Raw genomic sequence first — 21249 nt, 5'->3', positions numbered from 1 at the left:
TTACATGTTAACATAAATACCATATTTTTCACAAAGAAAAAATCTCCTCCAAACAATGATTTAATGAGGAGTTACCTTGGTTTTTATTTCGGCAAACCTCTTTAACTGCTGGCTTAATAGAAGAGTCAGATTTTCATATCTTGCTTCTGCATTCAATCTGGCATGTAATCACATGTCGCCTGGCCTCTGGAAAATGTAATTGTATACTCGTGAGAGCATCAGACCAAAATGCTATCTTAGTGTTTCAAGACAGTTTTGACTGGGTGCATATTCTGAAAGGGTCTCAAGGACTGAGAATCACAGAATTAGAGCATTTCTCCTCTCTGCTCAGGTCACAGCTTCCTGAACTGCACCTCCTTCATAAATCACACGCAGCGCATCCTGTGGTTAATTATTCTCCACTTCTAGCAGTTTTGACACAGAGCTATACCAATTCCTGCCAGCAAATTACTGTTGGGGACTGTTTTCCCAGTTAAGTTCACGATGGCACCTAGGTGAGAATCTACCAGTGGAAAGGCCCAGGCCTCAGGGAAAAAACTTCCTCAAAAACAATGCTTCAGTTTTTCCATTTTGCTTCCGTAGCTTAAGACTTCCTGAAGGACACGCTGACATTTCTCTTCATTTCTTAAATTAAGGACTGTAACCTCAAATTTTCCTTGTGTATATTTAACAGTCAAGTATTCCACTTCCTTTAAAATCCTATTTTTGACTTGGTAGAAAAAAACATACTTTTTTGGGTTAAGAAAATTCAAATGTTTTTGGTTTCAAGCATATTTTTAAAAATGACAATGGAAGAGTTTAAAGGTCATTCTCTGGTTTGAGGACGGATCTTATTTTCTGGTGACCATGACCTGAGTTGACTTGATTCCATAGATCCATTCCTGAAATGCTATGCAGACTCCAGGCCTCAGGAACTTAAGTTCACGTGTTAACTTACAAATGCTGTGTGCTGACATAATTCTTGTTAGTTGAAATAACTTTTCTGTTGACTACGCCTTTAGAAATACATTATCAGAATTTGGGGTTGACTTTCAGCTCTCAAAGGTACTTATAATTTTGCTTTTAATTTCTCCTTCTCCCTCTGCCCCAGGGAGTGTTGGACAGCAAAGGACTGTCACTCAAGAGCAACCCTTCCTTAAGTTTCAACCTTTGTATCCTCTGACTTTGGTTTCTCTCTTCACTAGGAAAGAACTGCAGACTCTATCCACGATGTTCATAACCCAGGAATCCGAACATATTCTCAATGATATAACCTTAAATTTTCCTAAGAAGGGATTAAAAAAAAAAAAGACACAGAAAACTTCGTAACTGCTTTGTAATTAACCAACAAAGATTTTGGTAGAAATTGTATTTTTCTTTTTCCCTTCCAGTCCCATTCTCTGTGCCTCAAGAAACTCACCTTTATGGGCCACATCACCCAGGTTCCCTTGACCTTGGGGTGTAGGTTAAAATCAGGAGCAATGGAAGGCACCAGCAAGAAGTCAAGATGTGGAGAGAGAATGTCTGTGTATCCCTCCTCCACCTGCTTTGGGCCTGGGGTGTAACGGCTTTCCTTAACCGCTCGTCCCGGGGCTCTTCACCAGCTCTTGCTTCCCTTAACCCCGGCTGTGCGTGCGTGCTAAGTTGCTTCAGTGGTGCCTGACTCTATGTGACCCTATGGACTGTAGCCCCCCCAGGCTCTTCTGTCCATGGAATTCTCCAGGCAAGAATACTGGAGTGGGTTATCATGCCCTCCTCCAGGGGATTTTCCCAACCTAGGGATTGAGCCCACGTCTCTTATGTCTCCTGCACTGGCAGGCAGGTTCTTTATCACTCACGTCACCTGGGAAGCCCCTTAACCCTGGCCCACACCTCTGCAAATCATCTCTTCATTAATGCTTCCCTGATGGCTGAGTGGTAAAGAATCCGCCTGCCAATGCACGAGACATGGGTTTGATGAAAGGTGGAGTCTGGTGGGCCACAGTCCATGGGGTCACAGAGAGTCTGAGGTGACTTACTGACTAAACAATAAACAACAGCTAAATCCTTAGACTGGCCTTCCTGCCAGGCTCTAAAGACACAATAAAATTTTATTCCAAACAGATATCAAGCAAACCTTCAGGTTTATTAATAGAGGTTATATACGTTTTTTAAAAAGAACATAAAAACAGTGATGTAGTATTTTATAAGTACACACTGATAATACACTAATGGGTCTTATTAAGTCAGATGTATTTCAATATAAACAGAACGAATAAACAGTGACAGTATATCTTCACTATATTAGATAAAATGAATACAGTAACTAAATTAATAAAAACAATGTTAACTTTTACTTACAATACATACTTTTATGTAAATTACTCAATTGCATTTGGAAACAGTTTGCTCTTTTAAATAGGTAAGCACTTGTCTTACAGCTTTCTATTCTTTTTGTTTGTTTAAAATGCCAACATTTTTTTATAAGGAAAAAAGATATATATCAACCTTATTTTTAATTATTTTGCCAATTCCATTTCTTCTGCCACTTCTAATCTGACACAATTAATGTTTTAAAAATCTGATTTGAGTATGTACTGATCAAAACATTTGTAAATAGTGTCCAATTAAGTCAGACTGAAGGACTTACTTTTTATCCTTCGTTGATGTTTATTTTTTCAATCTTTTATGTATAACTTTGCTTTCATGTTGATACATAGACTGATGATTATATTATATATAGAATGTATAATTTTTATCTTGCTTGAATAACACTGTAATAAAACATTTCATATTCTGTTACTGAAGGACTTATTTTTAAAAACATGCTTCCTGTAATATATTATGTTTTCATCTCAAGTTATAACCACAATGTGGGAAGCAATAACCCAAATGTTCAAAGTTCTTCAACCGCCAGGCTTAATTATGTGGAACTTGCTTGGTGACATCTGGCTAAAAGCACTTCTTTACATATTGATGCATTTCTTTAACACTTGCCCCACTCCATTTGTCGGTCCACTTTGTTATTCTCAAGAGTAGGTTTCAGTGTGACTCAACTGTTTGCCCAGCACCCACGAGTGCCTAGAGCACACGGTGACCATATTTGCTATATAGCTGGTTCCAGCTGACAGTGATCCTTGCAGCCTGACTACTGCAAGCAAACATGCCTTCTTTCTCCATTCTTAAAACAGGCAGAGAAGTCTTTTATATTCATTATCTCTTGGGATGGCACACCCTACTCCCCCAACTTCTAATAAACCTGATAAGCTCTTAGCCAATCCTTGAGGGAATCCCAGCAGAGGATAGCAAACATGTGGCCCCGTCTCGTGTCTACTGCCTGGAGCCCTTCATCTGGGGGAGGGGGGGCAGGTCGCTTTGAAAGCCAACCTCAGGTCACTGGTGGGACTTCTGTTCATTCTCAGTTTACACACGTGGCATGTAAAACAGCAAAAATGCTACCCACATCATCTGTTTTCATCCGCTTTAGTAACTTTAAGAATTCAAACTTTGATCTATTTAACAAGAAAAACAAAAGAACTTTCTCTACACACAGCTATTACTAAGTCTCATCCCTCAACAATTTAAACATTACTGTTGAACAATTTAAAAATACATTTATTTGCAAAAGCTGTGCAAGTCCAAACTGTAGACTCTGTCACTACTGATGGGCTTCTTCAGGAGTTCCGAGTTAAACTCCAACCTAAACTTTGCATGTTAAATCAGAAAATCAGAGTTTATTTCCACAGTCTCTGGTGAAAAAAGAGAGGGTTTCAAAGTGCCTATTCTATACTGTACTGCAAATGATGTAAGTACATGTGTATAAATTCACCATACGTCTATAATAAGTCATGTAAATATATGAAAACAGAGACATTAGTTCTTATGGTAACACTGGCAATAATCTCTTGGAATAACGTTTTCTACTCCTGTTACTTTTGTCTGCAACTAACAAATATACAACCTTTCGTAGGGAGGCATTAAATCACACGTTTGTTGTCTTAGATGGTAAAGGAAATACTTTCTTTTGTCAGGGATGAAGTCGAATCCTCAGGTGATTCGCTTTTTTAACATTTTCTTTTTAACTCACTGTCGATCCCTTTTCCTAAGTTAAGAGCTTTTTGTACAGGCTGCTGTTCAGGTTACTAGAGCAGGTGTCCATTTTACTTGGCATCAGCTGACCGCTGCTGTTACAGCTGCTGGGATCTGGACTTTCTTTGCAGTGTAAGATAGCGGAGAGGTGCCTTTGGCACTCCGAGGAAGCATAGTAATATATCAAGGGGTCGAGGCAACAGCTTATGCTGCTGACACAGACACACAGGAGGTAGGCAAAATAGGCGGCCTCTGTCATGGCATCAGGGGAAAGGAACGCGTAGTGGAGAAGCAGAAGGACGTTTGTGGGTCCAAAGCAAAGGAGGAAGATGCAGAAAACAGCTGCTGACAGGAGCAAAGCTCGGGACTTCTTGTTCTGGTTGGCAACCGTGGAAGAGCTGAGACATCGGATGATGGACACGTAACAGACCGTGGAAAGGATCAACGGCACGAAGAAGAAGACGGCGGAGAAGACCGAGAAGTAGTAGGAGTAGTAGCCTTCCAGCAGCGTCTTGTTGAGCACGTCGTGACAGGTGGTGATGTTGAGCCCCGGCACCTGGGTGGCCTGCTCCTGGAGGAGCAGGGGTACCACCCCCACAATGGCCATGGCCCAGATGGCCAGGCAGATGAAGGAAGCCCGCCCCAGGGTCCGCCAGGAGAGAGACTGGATGGGGTACACCACGGCCAGGAAGCGGTCGACGCTGATGGCCGTCATGAGCATGATGGAGGCGTACATGTTCCCGTAGAAGGCCGCCGTGACGAAGCGGCACGTGGCAGAGCCGAACCTCCAGTCGCTTCCGGAGAAGTAGTAGCTGATCTTGAACGGGAGCACGCACACGAAGAGCACGTCTGCCACGGCCAGGTGCAGCATGTACACCACGGCCGGCTTCTTGACCTTCATCCTCAAGACGAACACCACCACTGCCATGATGTTCAGAGGAAGGCTGAGGAGGAACACGCCCGTGTAGACGGAGGGGATAAAGACAGTCAGCCAGGCGCTGGTCAGATATCCTGAGGCAGCTTTGGAGATAAAAGCAGGGGGTGACTTTTGAGGAGGGCTGCTTCTGTTGCCTGAGCTTAATCTGTCTTCTGTGAATTCACCTTCACTCAGGTCCTCGTCCTCTGTCAGTGGGATTGGTTCATATTCGTCACTGGGATTCCTGAGAAAGAAAGACCGGGGACCCACAGTACCATTTGTTGCTTCTGACTCTGAAAAGTAAAAAATTTTTTAATGAATTAAAAACGCAAAAGAGACAAGGAGAGAGTACACTTTACTTTTGCTTTTTGTTTTCTTCCTGGGAGAGTGGGTGGTAAAGAGCAGGTGACACTCAAGTGGAAGACAGACTTTATCTGTGTGTGTGTCTCTGCATGTGCTCCACTGCACCTGACTCCGTGCAACCCCACGGGCTGTAGCCCACCAGGCTCCTCTGTCCTTGAGGATTTCCCAGGCAAGAATAATGGAGTGGGTTGCCATTTCCTTCTCTAGGGGATCTTCCCAACCCAGGGATCGAACCTGAGTCTCCTGCACTGGCGGGTGGATTCATTACCACTGAGCCACCAGGGAAGCCCAGACTTCATCAGGGAATTAGCTAACTCAAGATAGTGTCCCACATTTTGTTCTGGCACAAGCAAACGCTTTTCAAGCTCTGCTCCTCGGAGAGATGAGGTGAACCACAGATTTCAGAGATCTCTCCTGCAGATATCAGGACAGGCTGAGTACAGGCTGATGTGAAAGAAAAAAGCCGTGACTTCTTTTCTATGCGAGCCACTGTCTACATAAACAAATCATCCCAGGCTATGTGACTTTTCTTTCCTCCATATGCCTGCATGTATACATTTTTCCCCTCCATTTGGTTTGTGGCCACCCCTTGAGATCCATTCTCCCTCATAGAAAAATCAACACAGAAAGTTGAGGGAACATCTTAAAGGTTATGGAGCTAGAGGTGACTTTGAGCAAGACTGAGGGGACCCAATTTCCACGACAGTCATCCAGGTGATAGTAGCTCTCCTTTACTAGCTCTGGCTTGTTTACACAGTAGAATGTCCCAAATCTCTCATCATCTTTGGGTCCAAGCCACAGTCCCTCAGGTTATCGTCTAATAAAACTGCAGGGCACCTACCACTTCAGTCATCTTCCCTGATTCCTTCCTCAGTAGGTCAGTGGAGCAGCACCAGTTCCAGGTCAGTGCCTCCCTCAGCTCAGCTCCAAAATGCCACGTGCATCCAGGCGGATGCCAGGCCAACCAGGCTCTTTTGAGTGTCAACCAGAAATCACCATAAAGACTCCGCTGCAAACGTTCTTCTTTTATCACCCTCCTCCACCAAAAACATCCAGTGGAAATGTTCATCACAGAAACGCAGCATTTAGCTGCTGGAACTCAACCAGCTTTTGCTTCCCAGGATTTGCATGTCATTCTATCACTGAGGAGCCTTGGACAGAGAGCTTTTGTTGGGCTTTGGGGAGCTGAAGAGTGGGGACAGAAACCACAGGGGGAAAAGGATGAGGCTTCTATCCCTGGGGGCGATTACCACAAAGGCTGGACACACATGTCACTCAGAAGTGAGGTCAGAGGAATGAAAACGGGCTGGAAATTAGATAAGGACAGTGAAGTTTCCAGCTTTCGGTTTTGTTTTTCAGTAGCGGAACGTTCCTGCAAACAAAAACTTACACAGAAAAGCATGATGCAGTAAAAGAGATAGTGCTGCTTCTGGAAGGTCCTTATCAGACCCAACTATCCCCTAGACAAAAATTACAGACTCTGGATTCCTTTCTTCCCCTGAATCAATGACCTGAAGTTATGTAGGTTCACAGTCGTGTTGGGGAGGGGAGGGGTGGGTCTTGAAAGAAAAGATGGCAACTGGTGGGTTTCTGGCTTTCAGTGGCTTTTAGCTTGAGAGGAGGCCAAAGTCAGTGCCACGAAAGATGGCTGAAACTAAAATAGAAAACTCATAGTCTCTGTGGCCTGAAGAACTAGAGGACTGTGTTCAGGGCAACCACAGTCACTGGAAACTGAGGCAAGAATCCCAGAAAAGAGCAAGTCGGAGAAGGAAGGAGAGAGTGCAGATTCCAGTGTAAATTCTGCCCCAGGTTTGGGGCACACTCAGGGCAGATGTGAAGCTGCTCTGCTCGACTTAAAAGAATGGAAGTGCTGTTTGAGCTTTTTTGCTCAAGAGGAAACGTTTACAGTTTGAGTTCAACCAGATTAACTGCCTGCTAAAGCAAAACCAGCAACACTCTTAAGAGAAATAAGACAAAATCTTGAGTGTTTACAGTAGGATAATGTTCGGCATACAATTAAAAATCATTTGCTATAAAGAGAATCAGGAAAGTGTGACCCAGTCTCAAGAGAAAAGGACAATCAATGGAAACCAATGCCAATGACCCAGATGTTAGAACTAGCAGATAAGGATTTTAAAGGGTGTGCTGCAACTATGATCAATGAGGGAAGAGAAAAATTTCATTGAAGTGAATGAATAGAAAATAGCAATGAAACCAACCAATGGAACTTCTAGAACTACAAAATAAAACACAATAAATTGGCATCTACTTCCAAAATGAAGAGCAAACCTAGAATGGCACCAACTGATACACAGTAGAACAGGGCCTGGTACGGAAAGCTTGAGGTCAGATGACCTCAGCAAGAGCACGAATGGGACCCCTGAGGATAAAGAGTTGATCTGTCCCTCGGGGAGAACAAAAATCTGCAGTGATGAGCCTCAGTGTACATAGATATTGAGGTTGTTCCCCAAGGGTAGGAAATAGTTCCTATTTAATCTCCAAGTCTCTCTAGTACCCTGCCCCACAGGTGGTAGGTGTGGTCCTTAAACTGGCTTTTAGTCACAGATTTGCATTCTAATGCTGGCTCTACCTGATGGCTCAGCGGTAAAGAATTCACCTGCAATACAGAAGACACAGGTTCGATCCCAGAGTCACAAAGATCCCCTGGAGTAGGAAACGGTAACCCACTCCAGTATTCTTGCCTGGGAAATCCCAAGGACAGAGGAGCCTGGAGGGCTACAGTCCATGGGGTTGCATAAGAGTCGGACACGACTGAGTGACTGAACAACAGCAAACAAATGGCTCTACCAGGAGTCACTAACTCCTCTGAACTCAGTCTCAGGATCATTAAAATGGGAAGATCCATTACCTGCCTGGGCTACAAATCTGGCAGCTTGGAGCATCGCACATGAAATAAGGATATATGTTCACTTTGTAAACTTCAAAAATTAACCAGTGTAAGAAATTATTATCCTTCCCCATCACTTCAGTGTAGTTTGTTTTTTGCTCTCAACTGTTTTGAGAGCAAAAAAACAGCAAAAAAAATTAAAATGGAATCTGTGTTCCTCTCCCCTCCCTCAACATATAACCGTGTTTAGTTTTTCAATGTGACGAGGGACATGAAGAGGCCGTAAGGTACAGAGCCCCAGTATTCAGAGCTGTAAATCAAATTTCAAAGTCACAACTTTTCCCTCGAGGATCACTTCCCTCCTCTTGCGATGGATCTAATTAGCTCTGTGTGTCCTGATCTGGTCCTGTGGGAACCTGACCCTGGTTCAATGGCTCCTGTGGGAAGTGAGGCTACCCTCGAGGTCATGAATGTGTGGGAGGAGCAAGAAAAGAAATGAATGAGTTCTGGGACGTTAAGACCACAAAGATATGTGTCCTTAAAAATGCTGACCCACAAGAACCTTAAAATAACATGACTTTCTGCTGCAGAAAGTCCTTTGGGGGCTTGGCCAGATTGAGGACTCCTGTCACGTATAGAGGGGAGAGAGGCACATGCATGCATGTGTACAAACTACATGAGCATCAGGACATGACCTACAGGAGTGACACCCTGGAAAACTATCGAACACTCACAGCTAAGCTCTTAGATGCTGTCACTTGGCCTGAAAATAAAACTGTCATTAGGCTTTGCTCTGTAGCTAGTCTTGGCTGGCCAAAAATTTCATTTGCCTTTTTCTGTACTAGCTTATGGAAAAAACTGAATGAACTTTATCACCAACCCAACACTTTGGGAATCAGTATTTGTTTTCAAAAATTTTTTCCCTGGCTCAGCCTTCTTGGGCAGTATGGTGTTCATGACAGAAACTTTATACCCACTCAAACATGACATTCTTATAGGCTGGAGCCCAGGAAGAATGCATAATCCCTTGATTAGATATCATTGCCTAAGATGTCACCCTTTTGATATTGATGTCACAGGTTTGATATTTGATGTCACAGGTTTTGATATTTTGGCCTTTATGGGATTACAGGATGTCAGCAAATTTTGTTTAACTGTATATCAGCATCAAAGAGAGAACAAAACCAATTCCAGGTGACTATATAAATTCAACTAGCTTGTGCCCCTTGGGCTGAAGTTTGAGTTTGGGAATCTTGCTTTTCCTTTAGTCCTAGGTCAAGGAGAAAGTGCCTGTCAGCGGACAAAAAACTCCTGTAACCATCTGTGTTTTTATTGAAGTTATGGCTTATAAAAAAAAAACAAATAAACTAGGACAGGTCCTAAAATTGATCCTCATATTTGTTGCAAAAGTTTCACTTAATTTAGGTTTCTTGAAATGGCTCTAGAGTAACTTTGATTGTTGAACATAGAATATTGCTAATGAGTTTAAATGTGGACTCTCTAACTCTGGAGACTTTTAGAAATTATAAGTCAGGCATGGTGCTTTTTCTGACCTTGACGAGATCTGGCCCAGAAGCAGAGTGGTACCCAGATGTTCTCTCAAGGTCCCTCATGATCCTGGGATTTATACCCTGTCAGCCTCCCAGAATATGCCAGCTTCAGTTGTGACTCAGAGCTCTGTCCTAGAGGGCTCACCCTTGGTGGGTTAAGAAACCAGAAATCCCAGGACCTTGCCTACATTCACAGGGAAGGATAGCTGTACCCTACATTTCTCCGCCAGTGACTTGACACCACAGGCTAAAGAGAAATAAAGAAGGGGGTGATGGAAGCATGATGGAAACATACTAACTCCAAGCAGAAAACAACATAAGTAGGATACTCCATAGTCTCAGATGGAACCACACATCATGAAACGAAGTGCTCCTTAAAGAAACTGCTGGTTCCAGATCCGGGGGAGGAAATACATAGGATGAGCCCTGAATGTCTTCAAAGAACATTAGGGTCAGGTCAGAAAGACTCTGAAGTCAGTCCAAAGGCCCTTCCCAGTGGCCAAAGATCATTAAGAGAATAATAACAGAAATTGGATGGAAATGTGGGAGAAATGTCATATTTGTTAAGATCTATTAGAAAAGGCAGAGGAACCAGAGATCAAATTACCAACATCCGTTGAATCATCGAAAAAGCAAGAGAATTCCAGAAAAACATCTACTTCTGCTTTATTGACTATGCCAAAGCCTTTGACTGTGTCGATCACAAACTGCGGAAAATTCTTTAAGAGATGGGAATACCAGACCACCTGACCTGCCTCCTGAGAAATCCATATGCAGGTCAGGAAGCAACAGTAGGAACTGGACGTGGAACAACAGACTGGTTCCAAATAGGAAAAGAAGTACGTCAAGGCTGTATATTGTCACCCTGCTTATTTAACTTATATGCAGAGTACATCATGAAAAACGCTGGACTGGATGAAGCACAAGCTGGAATCAAGATTGCTATAAGAAATATCAATAACCTCAGCTATGCAGATGACACCACCCTTATGGCAGAAAGTGAAGAACTAAAGAGCCTCTTGATGAAAGTGAAAGAGGAGAGTGAACAAGTTGGCTTACAACTCAACATCCAGAAAACTAAGATCATGGCATCTGGTCCCATTCAGTCAGTTCAGTTCAGTCACTCAGTCGTGTCCAACTCTTTGCAACCCCATGGACTGCAGCACACCAAGCCTCCCTGTCCATCACCAACTCCCAGAGCTTACTCAAACTCATGTCCATTGAGTCGGTGATACCATCCAACCATCTTATTCTCTGTCGTCCCCTTCTCCTCCTGCCTTCAATCTTTCCCAACATCAGGGTCTTTTCAAAAGAGTCAGTTCTTCACATCAGGCGGCCAAAGTACTGGAGTTTCAGCTTCAACATCAGTCCTTCCAATGAATATTCAGGACTGATCTCCTTTAGGAGTCCAAGGGACTCTCAAGAGTCATCTCCAACGCCACAGTTCAAAAACATCAATTCTTCAGCGCTCAGCTTTCTTTATAGTCCAACTCTCACATCCATACATGACCACTGGAAAAACCATAGCCTTGACTAGACAGATCTTTCTTGGCAAAGTAATGCCTCTGCTTTTTAATATGCTGTCTAGGTTGGTCATAACTTTTCTCCCAAGGAGTAAGCGTCTTTTAATTTCATGGCTGTAGTCACCATCTGCAGTGATTTTGGAGCCCCCCAAAATAATGTCTGCCACTGTTTCCACTGTTTTTCCATCTATTTGCCACGAAGTGATAGGACCAGATGCCATGATCTGTTTTCTGAATGTTGAGCTTTAAGCCAACTTTTTTACTCTCCTCTTTCACTTTCATCAGGAGGCTCTTTAGTTCCTCTTCACTTTCTGCCATAAGGGTGGTGTCATCTGCATAGCTGAGGTTATTGATATTTCTTATGGCAATCTTGATTTCAGCTTGTGCTTCATCCAGCCCAGTGTTTCTCATGATGTACTCTGCATATAAGTTAAATAAGCAGGGTGACAATATACAGCCTTGACATACTCCTTTTCCTATTGGAACCAGTGTGTTGTTCCCTGTCCAGTTCCTACTGTTGCTTCTTGAACTGCATACAGATTTCTCAAGAGGCAGGTCAGGTGGTCTGGTATTCCCATCTCTTTCAGAATTTTCCACAGTTTATTGTGATCCACAGTCAGAGGCTTTGGCATAGTCAATAAAGCAGAAATAGATGTTTTTCTGGAACTCTCTGGTCCCTTTATGTCATGGCAAATAGATGGGGAAACAATGGAAACAGTGACAAGCTTTATTTTTTGGGGGGGCTCCAAAATCACTGCAGATGGTGACTGCAGCCATGAAATTAAAAGACACTTTCTCCTTGGAAAAAAAATTTCTGACCAACCTAGACAGCTCATTAAAAAGTAGAGACATTACTTTGCCAACAAAGGTCCGTCTAGTCAAAGCTATGGTTTTTCTAGTAGTCATGTATGGATGTGAGAGTTGGACTATAAGAAAAGCTGAGCACCGAAGAATTGATGCTTTTGAACTGTGGTGTTGGAAAAGACTCTTGAGAGACCCTTGGACAGAAAGGTGATCCAACCAGTCCATCCTAAAGGAAATCAGTCCTGAATATTCATTGGAAGGACTGATGCTGAAGCTGAAACTCCAATACTTTGGTCATCTGATGTGAAGAACTGACTCATTTGAAAAGACCCTGATGTTGGGAAAGATTGAAGGCAGGAGGAGAAAGGGATGACAGAGGATGAGATGGCTGGATGGCATCATCAACTCAATGGATATGAGTTTGAGTAAACTCTGGGAGTTGGTGATGGACAAGGAGGGCTGGCATGCTGCAGTCCGTGGGGTCGCAAAGAGTCGGACATGACTGAGTGACTGAACTGAACTGATGAGTTCATAATTATGTTTCAAAGAAAATAAAACCTTTTTGGGGTCACTTTTGGAGGAAACGAGGGGACCCAGTATGAAAATTGGTAAATAAAGGCCAGATTCAGCATTTATCTTGCCTTTTCTATATTGAAAATATTTTGGGGTAGCCAAATAGTCAATGAAGGAAACTTCTACTTTATAAAATAATCCCAGCTTATAAACACAGAAACAATGACAGATTTAGAAATGCATCTTGAAGTGCTTAGTGAAATAACATTTAGTCCAATGATCATTAGTCTCTTAAAAAAAAACGTTAGGTGAAAGGATAGCTGATAGGAACTCTCTAATAACTGGATCACCTGACAACACCTGAGTCCACTGAGCAACCTTAAGAATCAAAAAGAGAGACAGGACTTCCCTGGTGGTCTAGGGGCTAGGATCTGCACCCTCAATGCAGGGGACCTGGGTTCAATCTCTGGACAAGGTACTAGGTCCCATATGCTACAACTAAGACTGGTGCAGCCAAATAAGTTAAAAACAAACAAACGAACAGATGATGTAACGGGTGTGTACACAGCGCCACTAGGTCAGGCAGTCTTGGAGAAAAACCAAATAAACCACGTTAAGCTTCCAAATGGACCACATCACAGAAAATGCATAGGAGAGGAGGGCACGTTGAACACCCCTGCTGGATGGTGTGTAATTGGAAAGTCTAGAAGAGGAATGACCCAGTGTCTCTGACACAGAGCCTTGAAAAAAGAGGAGAGGAAAACCATTACAGATTAAAAGAGACTTAAGGATATGTCAACCCAATGCAACAGCAGACCTCAATTGATCCCAATTCAAATAAACCAACCGAAAAAGCATTTATGAGCCAATCAGTGAAATGTGAACACTGACTGAATAGTTCACAATATTAAGAAACTGTTGTTCTGTTTTTTTAGGTGTTATAATGTCATTGTGGTTACATGAAGAAAAGAGTTCTTATCTCTAAGGATATATAGTGATATATTTACCGATGAAAAGATACCGTGTGTCTGGGATTCGCTTTAAAATTGTCCTTCTGGAGAGAAGGAAAGTGAGGATACAGATAAAGCATACAGGGGGTAATTATACTGTCCACTTTGGGTATCTTTGAAAATTTCCATAATGAAAAGTGAGAAATAAAAGAAGAAAAACAAATATTTTATGCATATTTACTAGCCACCAAAAACTAAGGACAACAGTTTTTGCTTTCATCTCTCTTTTGTCTTAGTTTTGAAGGGGAAAAGGTCCTTGAATATTTGTATGAACACAGCTTTACATTGAGAGAATTCATGTGATACCAATCCTTCCAAGGCTTTTCTGGAATATGGAGGGGTGCGGGTATGAAGAACACATTTGTTGAGCACTTACTTTGTGCTCGATATTTCATTTACCCTACCTCATGTAACTCTAGTACTTTTTATGAGATAAGCATGATAGCACCTATTTTACAGACAACATGGATGCACAGAGAGGCTAAGTAACTAATCCAGCACCTCACAGATAGAAGGTGGAGGAGCCGGGAACTGAACCCACATCTGCCTGGTTCTAAAGCTCATACTCTTTGAACACCACTTACCCTGTCTCTTCAAAAAAGTTGTGAATTCAGGACCTATTCCTGAAAGAGTACGTTTTTCTTCTCTCTAAGCATTTCACCAAACAAATGAATATGCCCACCCTTCTGAACTATATATAGCAGCTGGGACATGGCCATCTGAGTGTGTGAATTCGGATGATGATGTGCACAGATGTTGCTTGGGAATCACAAGTCCTGCTGACCTTGGTGACACACCAACCAACATGCCAACAACCCAGTCCTCACAGACAGGACGGATGTAGTAAGAGATGTTCAAGGACAAAACAGAGAAAGAGATGTTTAGAATACTGTTTCAGATGAGGCAGAAGCAAGTAAGTGAGCAAGTAAATGAACAAAAATCTCTGAGGAGGAAAAGCCAGAATTATAGAATAAGACAAACCCTGACTGCAGAGTGAAGAGGAGACGGCCAGTGCCTGAGGCGGCCCCCGCCCCTCCCACCCGTTTGGAGCAGGGATTCTGCAGGGAGCACCGCAAAGCAAGCCTGGGGGGAAGCCAGGGGCGTAGGGGTTATAGGAAGTAAAGCCAACCAGAAAATGTAAACAGGAGAGTACCCAACACTACTGCAGGTGCTAAAATGCGTGTGGGGGCCCCTCCTGAAGGCCAGGGCCTGACTCAGCTCGTGGGGTCAGAGACTAGCAGGGTCTCTGGGAAGACTCTGACCCTGGCTCTCCCCATTCCTCCAGGCCCATTCTCCACCCAGAGGGACAGGCTCTGAGCTCCAGGCGCGGGGATACCGCTCTCTACAAGATGCCGAGCTGACAGGAAAGCTAATTTACAGTAAAGGATGTTTGTAATCACCAATTTCCCCAGAACCAAATATTTCCCCACCCCCACCCCCAACCCCACCCAAGTCCTACTGCAGCTTGTAAACCTGAACTCAAACTACACTCTAGATATGATAGAAACTGTCATAAACAGCACTTCCTGGAAAGCACAACGCTTCTCGTAACGCCAAATAAGCTTCAGTTTTGCTGACGGCAGAACAGTGCACCGCACCTGCTGCACTAGTTTTTAAATGATGGTAGAGACTTGACGGTGCTTATGAAATCAATGTACAGGACTCTAACAAGCTTTTAAAAAGACAGAATAATGTAGAAAATGTCAGAACGCATAGCACGTGGTAAAGGTGAGTACTGGTTGGAAAAACTTTTGTTACTGTACACTACGACTGTCTGCGGGCATTTATTGAACATACAGGCAGCAAATGAACATACAGGCAGCAACTGTGTCATCATGTAAAGCATATTCATTAGAGTTCTTACTGCTGGTTAGCAAAAAAGAAAATACTGGAAAACGCTCCTTTATAATACCATAATACCTGACTTTTAATCCACCACAGACATGAAGTGTAAATAGATGAGATTAGGTCCTTTCCTGAAGTTCAATAAATTTGTTTTGAAGTGCAAATTTCAGATTATTCCTGTTGTTTCCAAAAGCAGGCTCTTTTGAAAGCAAATAAAGGCCTGTAATGGCCTGGTAAATGGCAAAACACGTAACTGGATGCCTTGGGATGGAGGAAAAGGAGGCATCACTTCATGGGTTTTTCCAAGCACCATCCCAAGGTAAGGGCTTCCCTGGTGGCTCAGTCAGTAAAGAATCCGTCTGCAATGAGAAAGACCTGGGTTTGATCCCTGGGTTGGGAAGTTCCCCTGGAGAAGGAAATGGCAACCCACTCCAGTTTTCTTGCCTGGAGAATCCCCACGGACAGCGGAGCTGGCGGGCCACAGTCCACGGGATCACAAAGAGTCGGACACGACTGAGCGACTAAGCACACACATCCCAAGGTCAGTGTGGGAGAGGCTGTCTGGGGGAAGCTCAGTCCAGACAGAGAGCTATGTATTCTGACAGTTTTGGGCATAAGCATGAGAAGGAGAACGGCAGAATGAAATAAGCCACAAAGTAGGGGAACAAACAGAAAATTCTCAGTGTTGAAACTGTGAGCCTTGGATACTGTCATCCTAGTCAAAAGTAAACCAAGGCTGGGGTTCCTGATGATCCTTCTGGGGTTTCTGTGAGTATCCCACAGTAAAGGGGATGCAGTTCCTCAGATACAAAAGGCTGCACATGATATGATTCCATTCATATGCGGAAATACGCAGAAGTGGTAAACCCAGAGAGACAAAAAGCAAATTGGTGCTGCCAAGAGCTGGAGGCAGGGGGTGGGGCTGAGTGCTTGACGGTGACCGGGTTTCTTTTTGAGGTGATGAAAATGTTTTGGAACTAGATAGAGGTGGTAGGTGTACCACACTGTAAATGTGCTAAATACCACTAACTGTGAACTTAAAAATGGTTCATTTTATGCTATGTAGATTCTACCTCAATTTTGTTTATTTTTATATCTATAGTTAATTTTGATATTGTTATTCCCCAGTTTGATTCTCTTCATTTCTTCCAGTGGATTCAAACTGTCATACAGTGTCAGTCCCTAACTCTAATATATTTTCATTCTGTGCCCCTCCTCTGCACTGTGTGTGTCAAAGAAATATTGCATTTCTATGTCATATGCTCAATTGCACAATCTTATATTGTTTAATGCAATTATTTAAAAATTCTTTTCACTCATTTCGATTTAATCTTTTTATACAGTTTTGAAAAGTTACTTTCCATTTCAAATTATTACAAAATATTGGCTACATTCCCTGTGTTGAACAATATTGACCTGAATTTTAGAAGCAGAGGGAGACAGGAAGGAAGGACAGGAGGAAGGAGGAAGAGAAGGAAAGAAGGAAGGAAGGGGGTGAGTTTCAAGGGGAAGGAAGGACGTGTGTCCAAAATGAGAGAATGGGGTGAGAGAAACCCAGGGCCCTGGGGACTCCAGGGTCTCAGTGGAACTCCAGCGCGGGCTCAGCTGAGTCCCAGCTTGCTGCGGTGACCGGACAAGAGTGCCCTGCCTGAGGGAAGAGGCAAGGGCAAGGCAGCAAGGGCACCGGGAAAAGACGGCTGGAAGCAGGCTGGGAAAGGAGGAAACGCAGAGCTGACAGGAAACTGCAAGTTAGGGCTGACAGCACACTCATCTGTTTAGACATAAAAGGTAGAGAAATGCTGAACTAGAAAGAAGGAGGGAGGGCAGCGACATGCTGAACTGAAGAGGAGGAGGGAGGGCTGGAAGGGCAACCAGCAGAGGGGACGTGAGGGGATCCCTGAGGAAGAGCCAGAGTGCCTCAGTGCCTGCTCCCACACGAAGGAAGAGAGGACCAGCTATAGGATGTGTCCTGTGAACGCAGTGGCACAGTCACCAAGGAGTGAATGAATGGAAAAAAGAAGGACGTTTTAAGTAATATAGATACTGGGGTAGAACACTACTTGCTGACTCATAAGAAATTTGACTTTCAGAGGTTTCTGCTTGGCTTCAAGCAGCTTCACCGTCTCGTTTTGTGTCATTTGTTGGGTGGAAGATCACGGCCTCTCAGTAACAGCCAATTAACCTGCACCTTCATGACCGCGATCCAGACACAGATGGCTTATCATCTGCTTCAGAGAGTCAAGGCAGGATACCCCAATCGATGCATCCACGTTTACTAAACACCTCTGTGTGCTAGACCTGGGCTCCCAACCCAACGGGGCACTGACTCTGCCTCCCAGGGATCCTGGGAAGCACAGCAGGGTTATTTCTCTGCTGTCAGAGGGGCTGGGGGCTCCGATGGCTTCCTCTTCGTAGCAGACAGTAGAGAAAACCCGCACTCAGCGAGAAAGGCCTGTGGTCAAATCTCAGTTCCACTTGTAACCGCACTTGTGACTTAACCATTTGGGGGCCTCAGTTTTCTTACCTGTAGAATGGGGATGCCATCTACTCAAACGGTGGCTAGGGGAATAAGTAAAATAGTGTCTGTAATGTATCTAGGCAAACAGTTGGCTATAGTAGGTTCTTGACATAAAGTAGCTGTTTTTAATTAAATGTGAACATATGGGGTGTGGGACCTGCATTCTGACCAAAGAGGAATGGCCTGGGGACAGAAGCCAGAGAAAGCATAGCTCCTGGGAGGTGGAACTACAGGATGGGGGCTGGGTGAAGTACAGGTAATGTAATAGATTATGTAATAGGGGAGGCTCAGTAATAAGGGAGGCTAGGCAGAGGCTGGGGACTCACCTGTAAGGGAAGGGGCACCTCTGTCTATGCTAAGGAATTGAGCTTGACTTTGTGGGTAGGAAGGCAGTACATGGAATCTCCCACCCAACCCCCTCTGCCACAGTCACCATCAGCTCTTCTGGCACCTTGTACTCTCCAGACCTTTATAGAAATGACGGACATCAACTCTAGGACACTGACGTGCTTTGATGAGGGAGTCTCACTTATACTGCTTGGACAAAGGAATGTAAAACTGGTTAATGAACTCAGGAATTTCTCAAGTATCTGCTGAGTGAACATCTGTTCTAGATGCCAAAGGGATAAATGGAAGTTTATAATCTTTGCTGGGGGATGACAGACCCACAAAGTGGAAAACCCACTTTGCAGGAAAGCCAAAACAAGTGGAGACAAGTCTGAGAGCGCTTTGAGAAACCTCAAACTGGTGGGTAAGGCTTGTCCTGGAAGGATTTCCTATGGCTGGGGTCTCTCGACTCCTTCCATCAGATACAGGTGGTTAAGACACACATTGCTTAGAATTGCAGGTGCTCAGTGATAATAAAAAGCAGAGCTATTTTTGATTGATTTCATGGGGCTTTAAACTCTCCAAAGACAAGGTCCTACCTATTTCTTGCATCCAGGATCCCCTCCTCCTTTTGGAATTTAGGTACAATGTCTCTGAGACTTAGTTTCAGAATTGGCAAAAGAGAATAAACATGTGAGAGGGTGAAAAGAGACAATGTGTAGTGAAAATGCCTCTGGGACCAGGGTTAAACACAGAATACAAACTTAACAAGAGTGCCTTTTCTTCTCTCATCCTCTTTCTTCTCTCCCTCATAAAGTGGTCCCAGAATCCAGCGTAGATGAATTGGCCAATGTTATTCAGCTCTATCTACAGCAGCATCTTAGCATGCACCATTCAGGTGGATGTGTGTAACAAGCATGGGGAACAGCAGTCTGAACTTCACTCCCTAACAAGAGGCCAAAAACCTTCCTAGGGAATCCACTGTAAAGAAAGGTGGCACAGAGGATGCAGCATCTGTCTCCTCTATCTCACCATCCAAATCTCAAACAAAATTTGTGTTCTTAAGAGCACATCCCAGAATAAATCTATAAAGTGATATCTGACATCAATGTTACCATATGCAATTTTTCAGGAGTTCTCTGCTTTCCCAAATGTCACAACAGATAATGTGCATGTTATCCACAGGCAGGCCAGAAGTTGCTGTGGGCCTCTCAGTGTTCTGAAAAGCATCACCTCCAAACTCGCCCTGAGCAAAGATGGAGAGCAAAGAAAACACTTTTCTGTCACCTCTCTGTCTCCAACTGCCTGTATTCCTTCCAAGTTGTGAAAACAATACAGAGTACACAATGTTTCACAGATAATAAGAAAAACATCTAGCATTTGTGGGAGAGGCGGAATAAAAGTGGGTCTGAAAGCTTACAAAGTTCTATCGCTATAAAGAAAGAAAAGCATTTCCCCCCTCCCTTTCTATCTAGGGTCTTTCCAGGCTAAAAACAACTTTTCTGCCCTGTTTTTGTTTTTGTTTTTTAAGGGAGAGAAGTTGGAAAATGCATTTATTTGCTCAGGCAGCCAGATACTTAAAAATACACGCAGGGCACAGTAATAAATGTATTCTAGGTGAGAAACCTCCGTCTCCCAACAGATCAGAAACTGAAATGGTTTCATCCCACAGGGGCTGAGGGAGCCGTTTGTGAGGAGCTGGATTGTTGCCTCAACTCACTTGGAAGACTGGGTCCTAGGAAACAAGCAAACAAAGCCCACCGACCACCGCCTCGTGGCATCTAGCGATCACTCGGTATCCCGCACCACGACCACCCCTGATACAAGGCCTGTCTCTGCCCGGCGGGGCGGCAGGTCCTGATTCTCTACTGAACGGGCCACGGGACCAGGCTTTTCTCTACACCCCTTTCCTCGCCTTCAAAATGTGCAAGGAAAGCCGTTTGAACAAAACAAAACTTCAGCGGGAGCGGTTCTCCACCTCATCTTGGAAAAAAAAAAAAACAACCCGGACCGGCTATTGGCGGAGCAACGTGAAACCCCTTTCTTTTCGGGTGGTCCTGGGAGAAACAGGGCCCGCAGTGACAACAAATGCGTCGAGGCCCCTCGGCTTCCCCAAGACAGTCCGAGCCCTCCTCGTCCACCTCCCACTCCCTGCCTCCTCCAAAGTCAGTGCAGAGAGGTCCGAGCCCAGCCCGCAGCGGGCTCCCGGAGAAGGGGCGGTCAGGGGGTACCCCCGGGGTCCCGCGGAGGCCCGGGGCTGCGGGGCCGGACGGGGAGGGGAGGCCGGGGCCCACGCTCACCTGGTCTGGGGCCTCGGGTGCGGGCCGACCCCAGGGGGCTGCACAGAACGAGCCCCGCGGCCAAGAGCAGCAGCCACCGCGGCCCCATTGTCCCGGGGCTCCGCGCGCTCGGCGGGGCCGGAGCGGCGCGGCTCGGGGAGGCTGGCCCGCTGCCTGGCGGCAGCACGCGCGGAATCTAGAGGGCGGCCGCGCGGGCAGACAGAGCGCTCGTCTCAGGGCAGGATGAGGCGGTTCGGCGCGTCTGGCGGCGCCGGTCTGGACAAGGGGCCCCGGGGGCGCGGGCGGGGGCGGGGCACGCGAGCCCCGGGCTGGGAAGGGCGCCCCCCGGCGGCCAGTGTGCGCCTCGGCGCGGCCGCAGCCCGCCCGCGGTTCCTCCGCTGTCGCCGGGGCTCGGCGATCTAGCCGCCCCTCCTCGCGCTTCGGGCCACCCGCCCCGCGGGGAACGCGGGTGAGAAGTCGTTTCCTCGGCCCGTCGACGTGGGCCCGCGACCTATCAGCCGCTCACCCGGGGAGCACGGACTTGAGCGGAGAACCTCGGGTCAGGGCCGCGCCCCGCGCCGGCCCCGCGGTCGCCACCAGCGCGTCTCGCCCGGGCCCGACTCCGGCCGAGCGCTGCGCCGCATTGGGAAACACAGGAGCCTGGCCACAAGTGTTAAAGCGACTTGTGCTTTTGTAACTCGGGGTT

General features: G+C 45.2%; 1 protein-coding gene across 2 annotated transcripts; it reads right to left on the bottom strand.

The window, feature by feature from the left end:
• Window positions 1–2085: 2085 nt before the first annotated feature.
• F2R (coagulation factor II thrombin receptor) lies at window positions 2086–20778 on the bottom strand. Of its 2 annotated transcripts, none has more exons than XM_081505913.1 (2): window positions 20559–20778; window positions 2086–5250 (listed from the first exon to the last, which is right to left on the bottom strand). In XM_081505913.1, the coding sequence occupies exons 1-2, from the start codon at window positions 20650–20652 to the stop codon at window positions 4061–4063; spliced, it is 1284 nt and encodes a 427-aa protein (XP_081362039.1). In that variant the 5' UTR covers window positions 20653–20778; the 3' UTR covers window positions 2086–4060. The 2 variants fall into 2 exon arrangements, with proteins under 2 accessions (XP_081362039.1, XP_081362038.1); XM_081505912.1 differs by having other exon boundaries at window positions 2086–5256; window positions 20565–20778.
• Window positions 20779–21249: the final 471 nt, after the last annotated feature.

The sequence above is a fragment of the Giraffa tippelskirchi genome, chromosome 7, assembly GCF_054371585.1.
Source record: "Giraffa tippelskirchi isolate mGirTip1 chromosome 7, T2T-mGirTip1v1.2.pri, whole genome shotgun sequence".
NCBI classification, from domain to species: Eukaryota; Metazoa; Chordata; class Mammalia; order Artiodactyla; family Giraffidae; genus Giraffa; species Giraffa tippelskirchi.
The sequence above is the reverse complement of the archived record's forward strand: the minus strand, read 5'-3'. Positions and strand labels throughout refer to the sequence as shown.

Excerpts from the sequence above, each read along its gene's own strand:
- F2R (XM_081505913.1), bottom strand. The coding sequence starts at position 20,652 with ATGGGGCCGCGGTGGCTGCTGCTCTTGGCCGCGGGGCTCGTTCTGTGC. Across the intron at positions 5,251-20,558 it reads AGGCCCCAGACCAGGTGAGC|AAGCAACAAATGGTACTGTG; the intron begins GTGGGCCCCGGC and ends TTTCAGAGTCAG.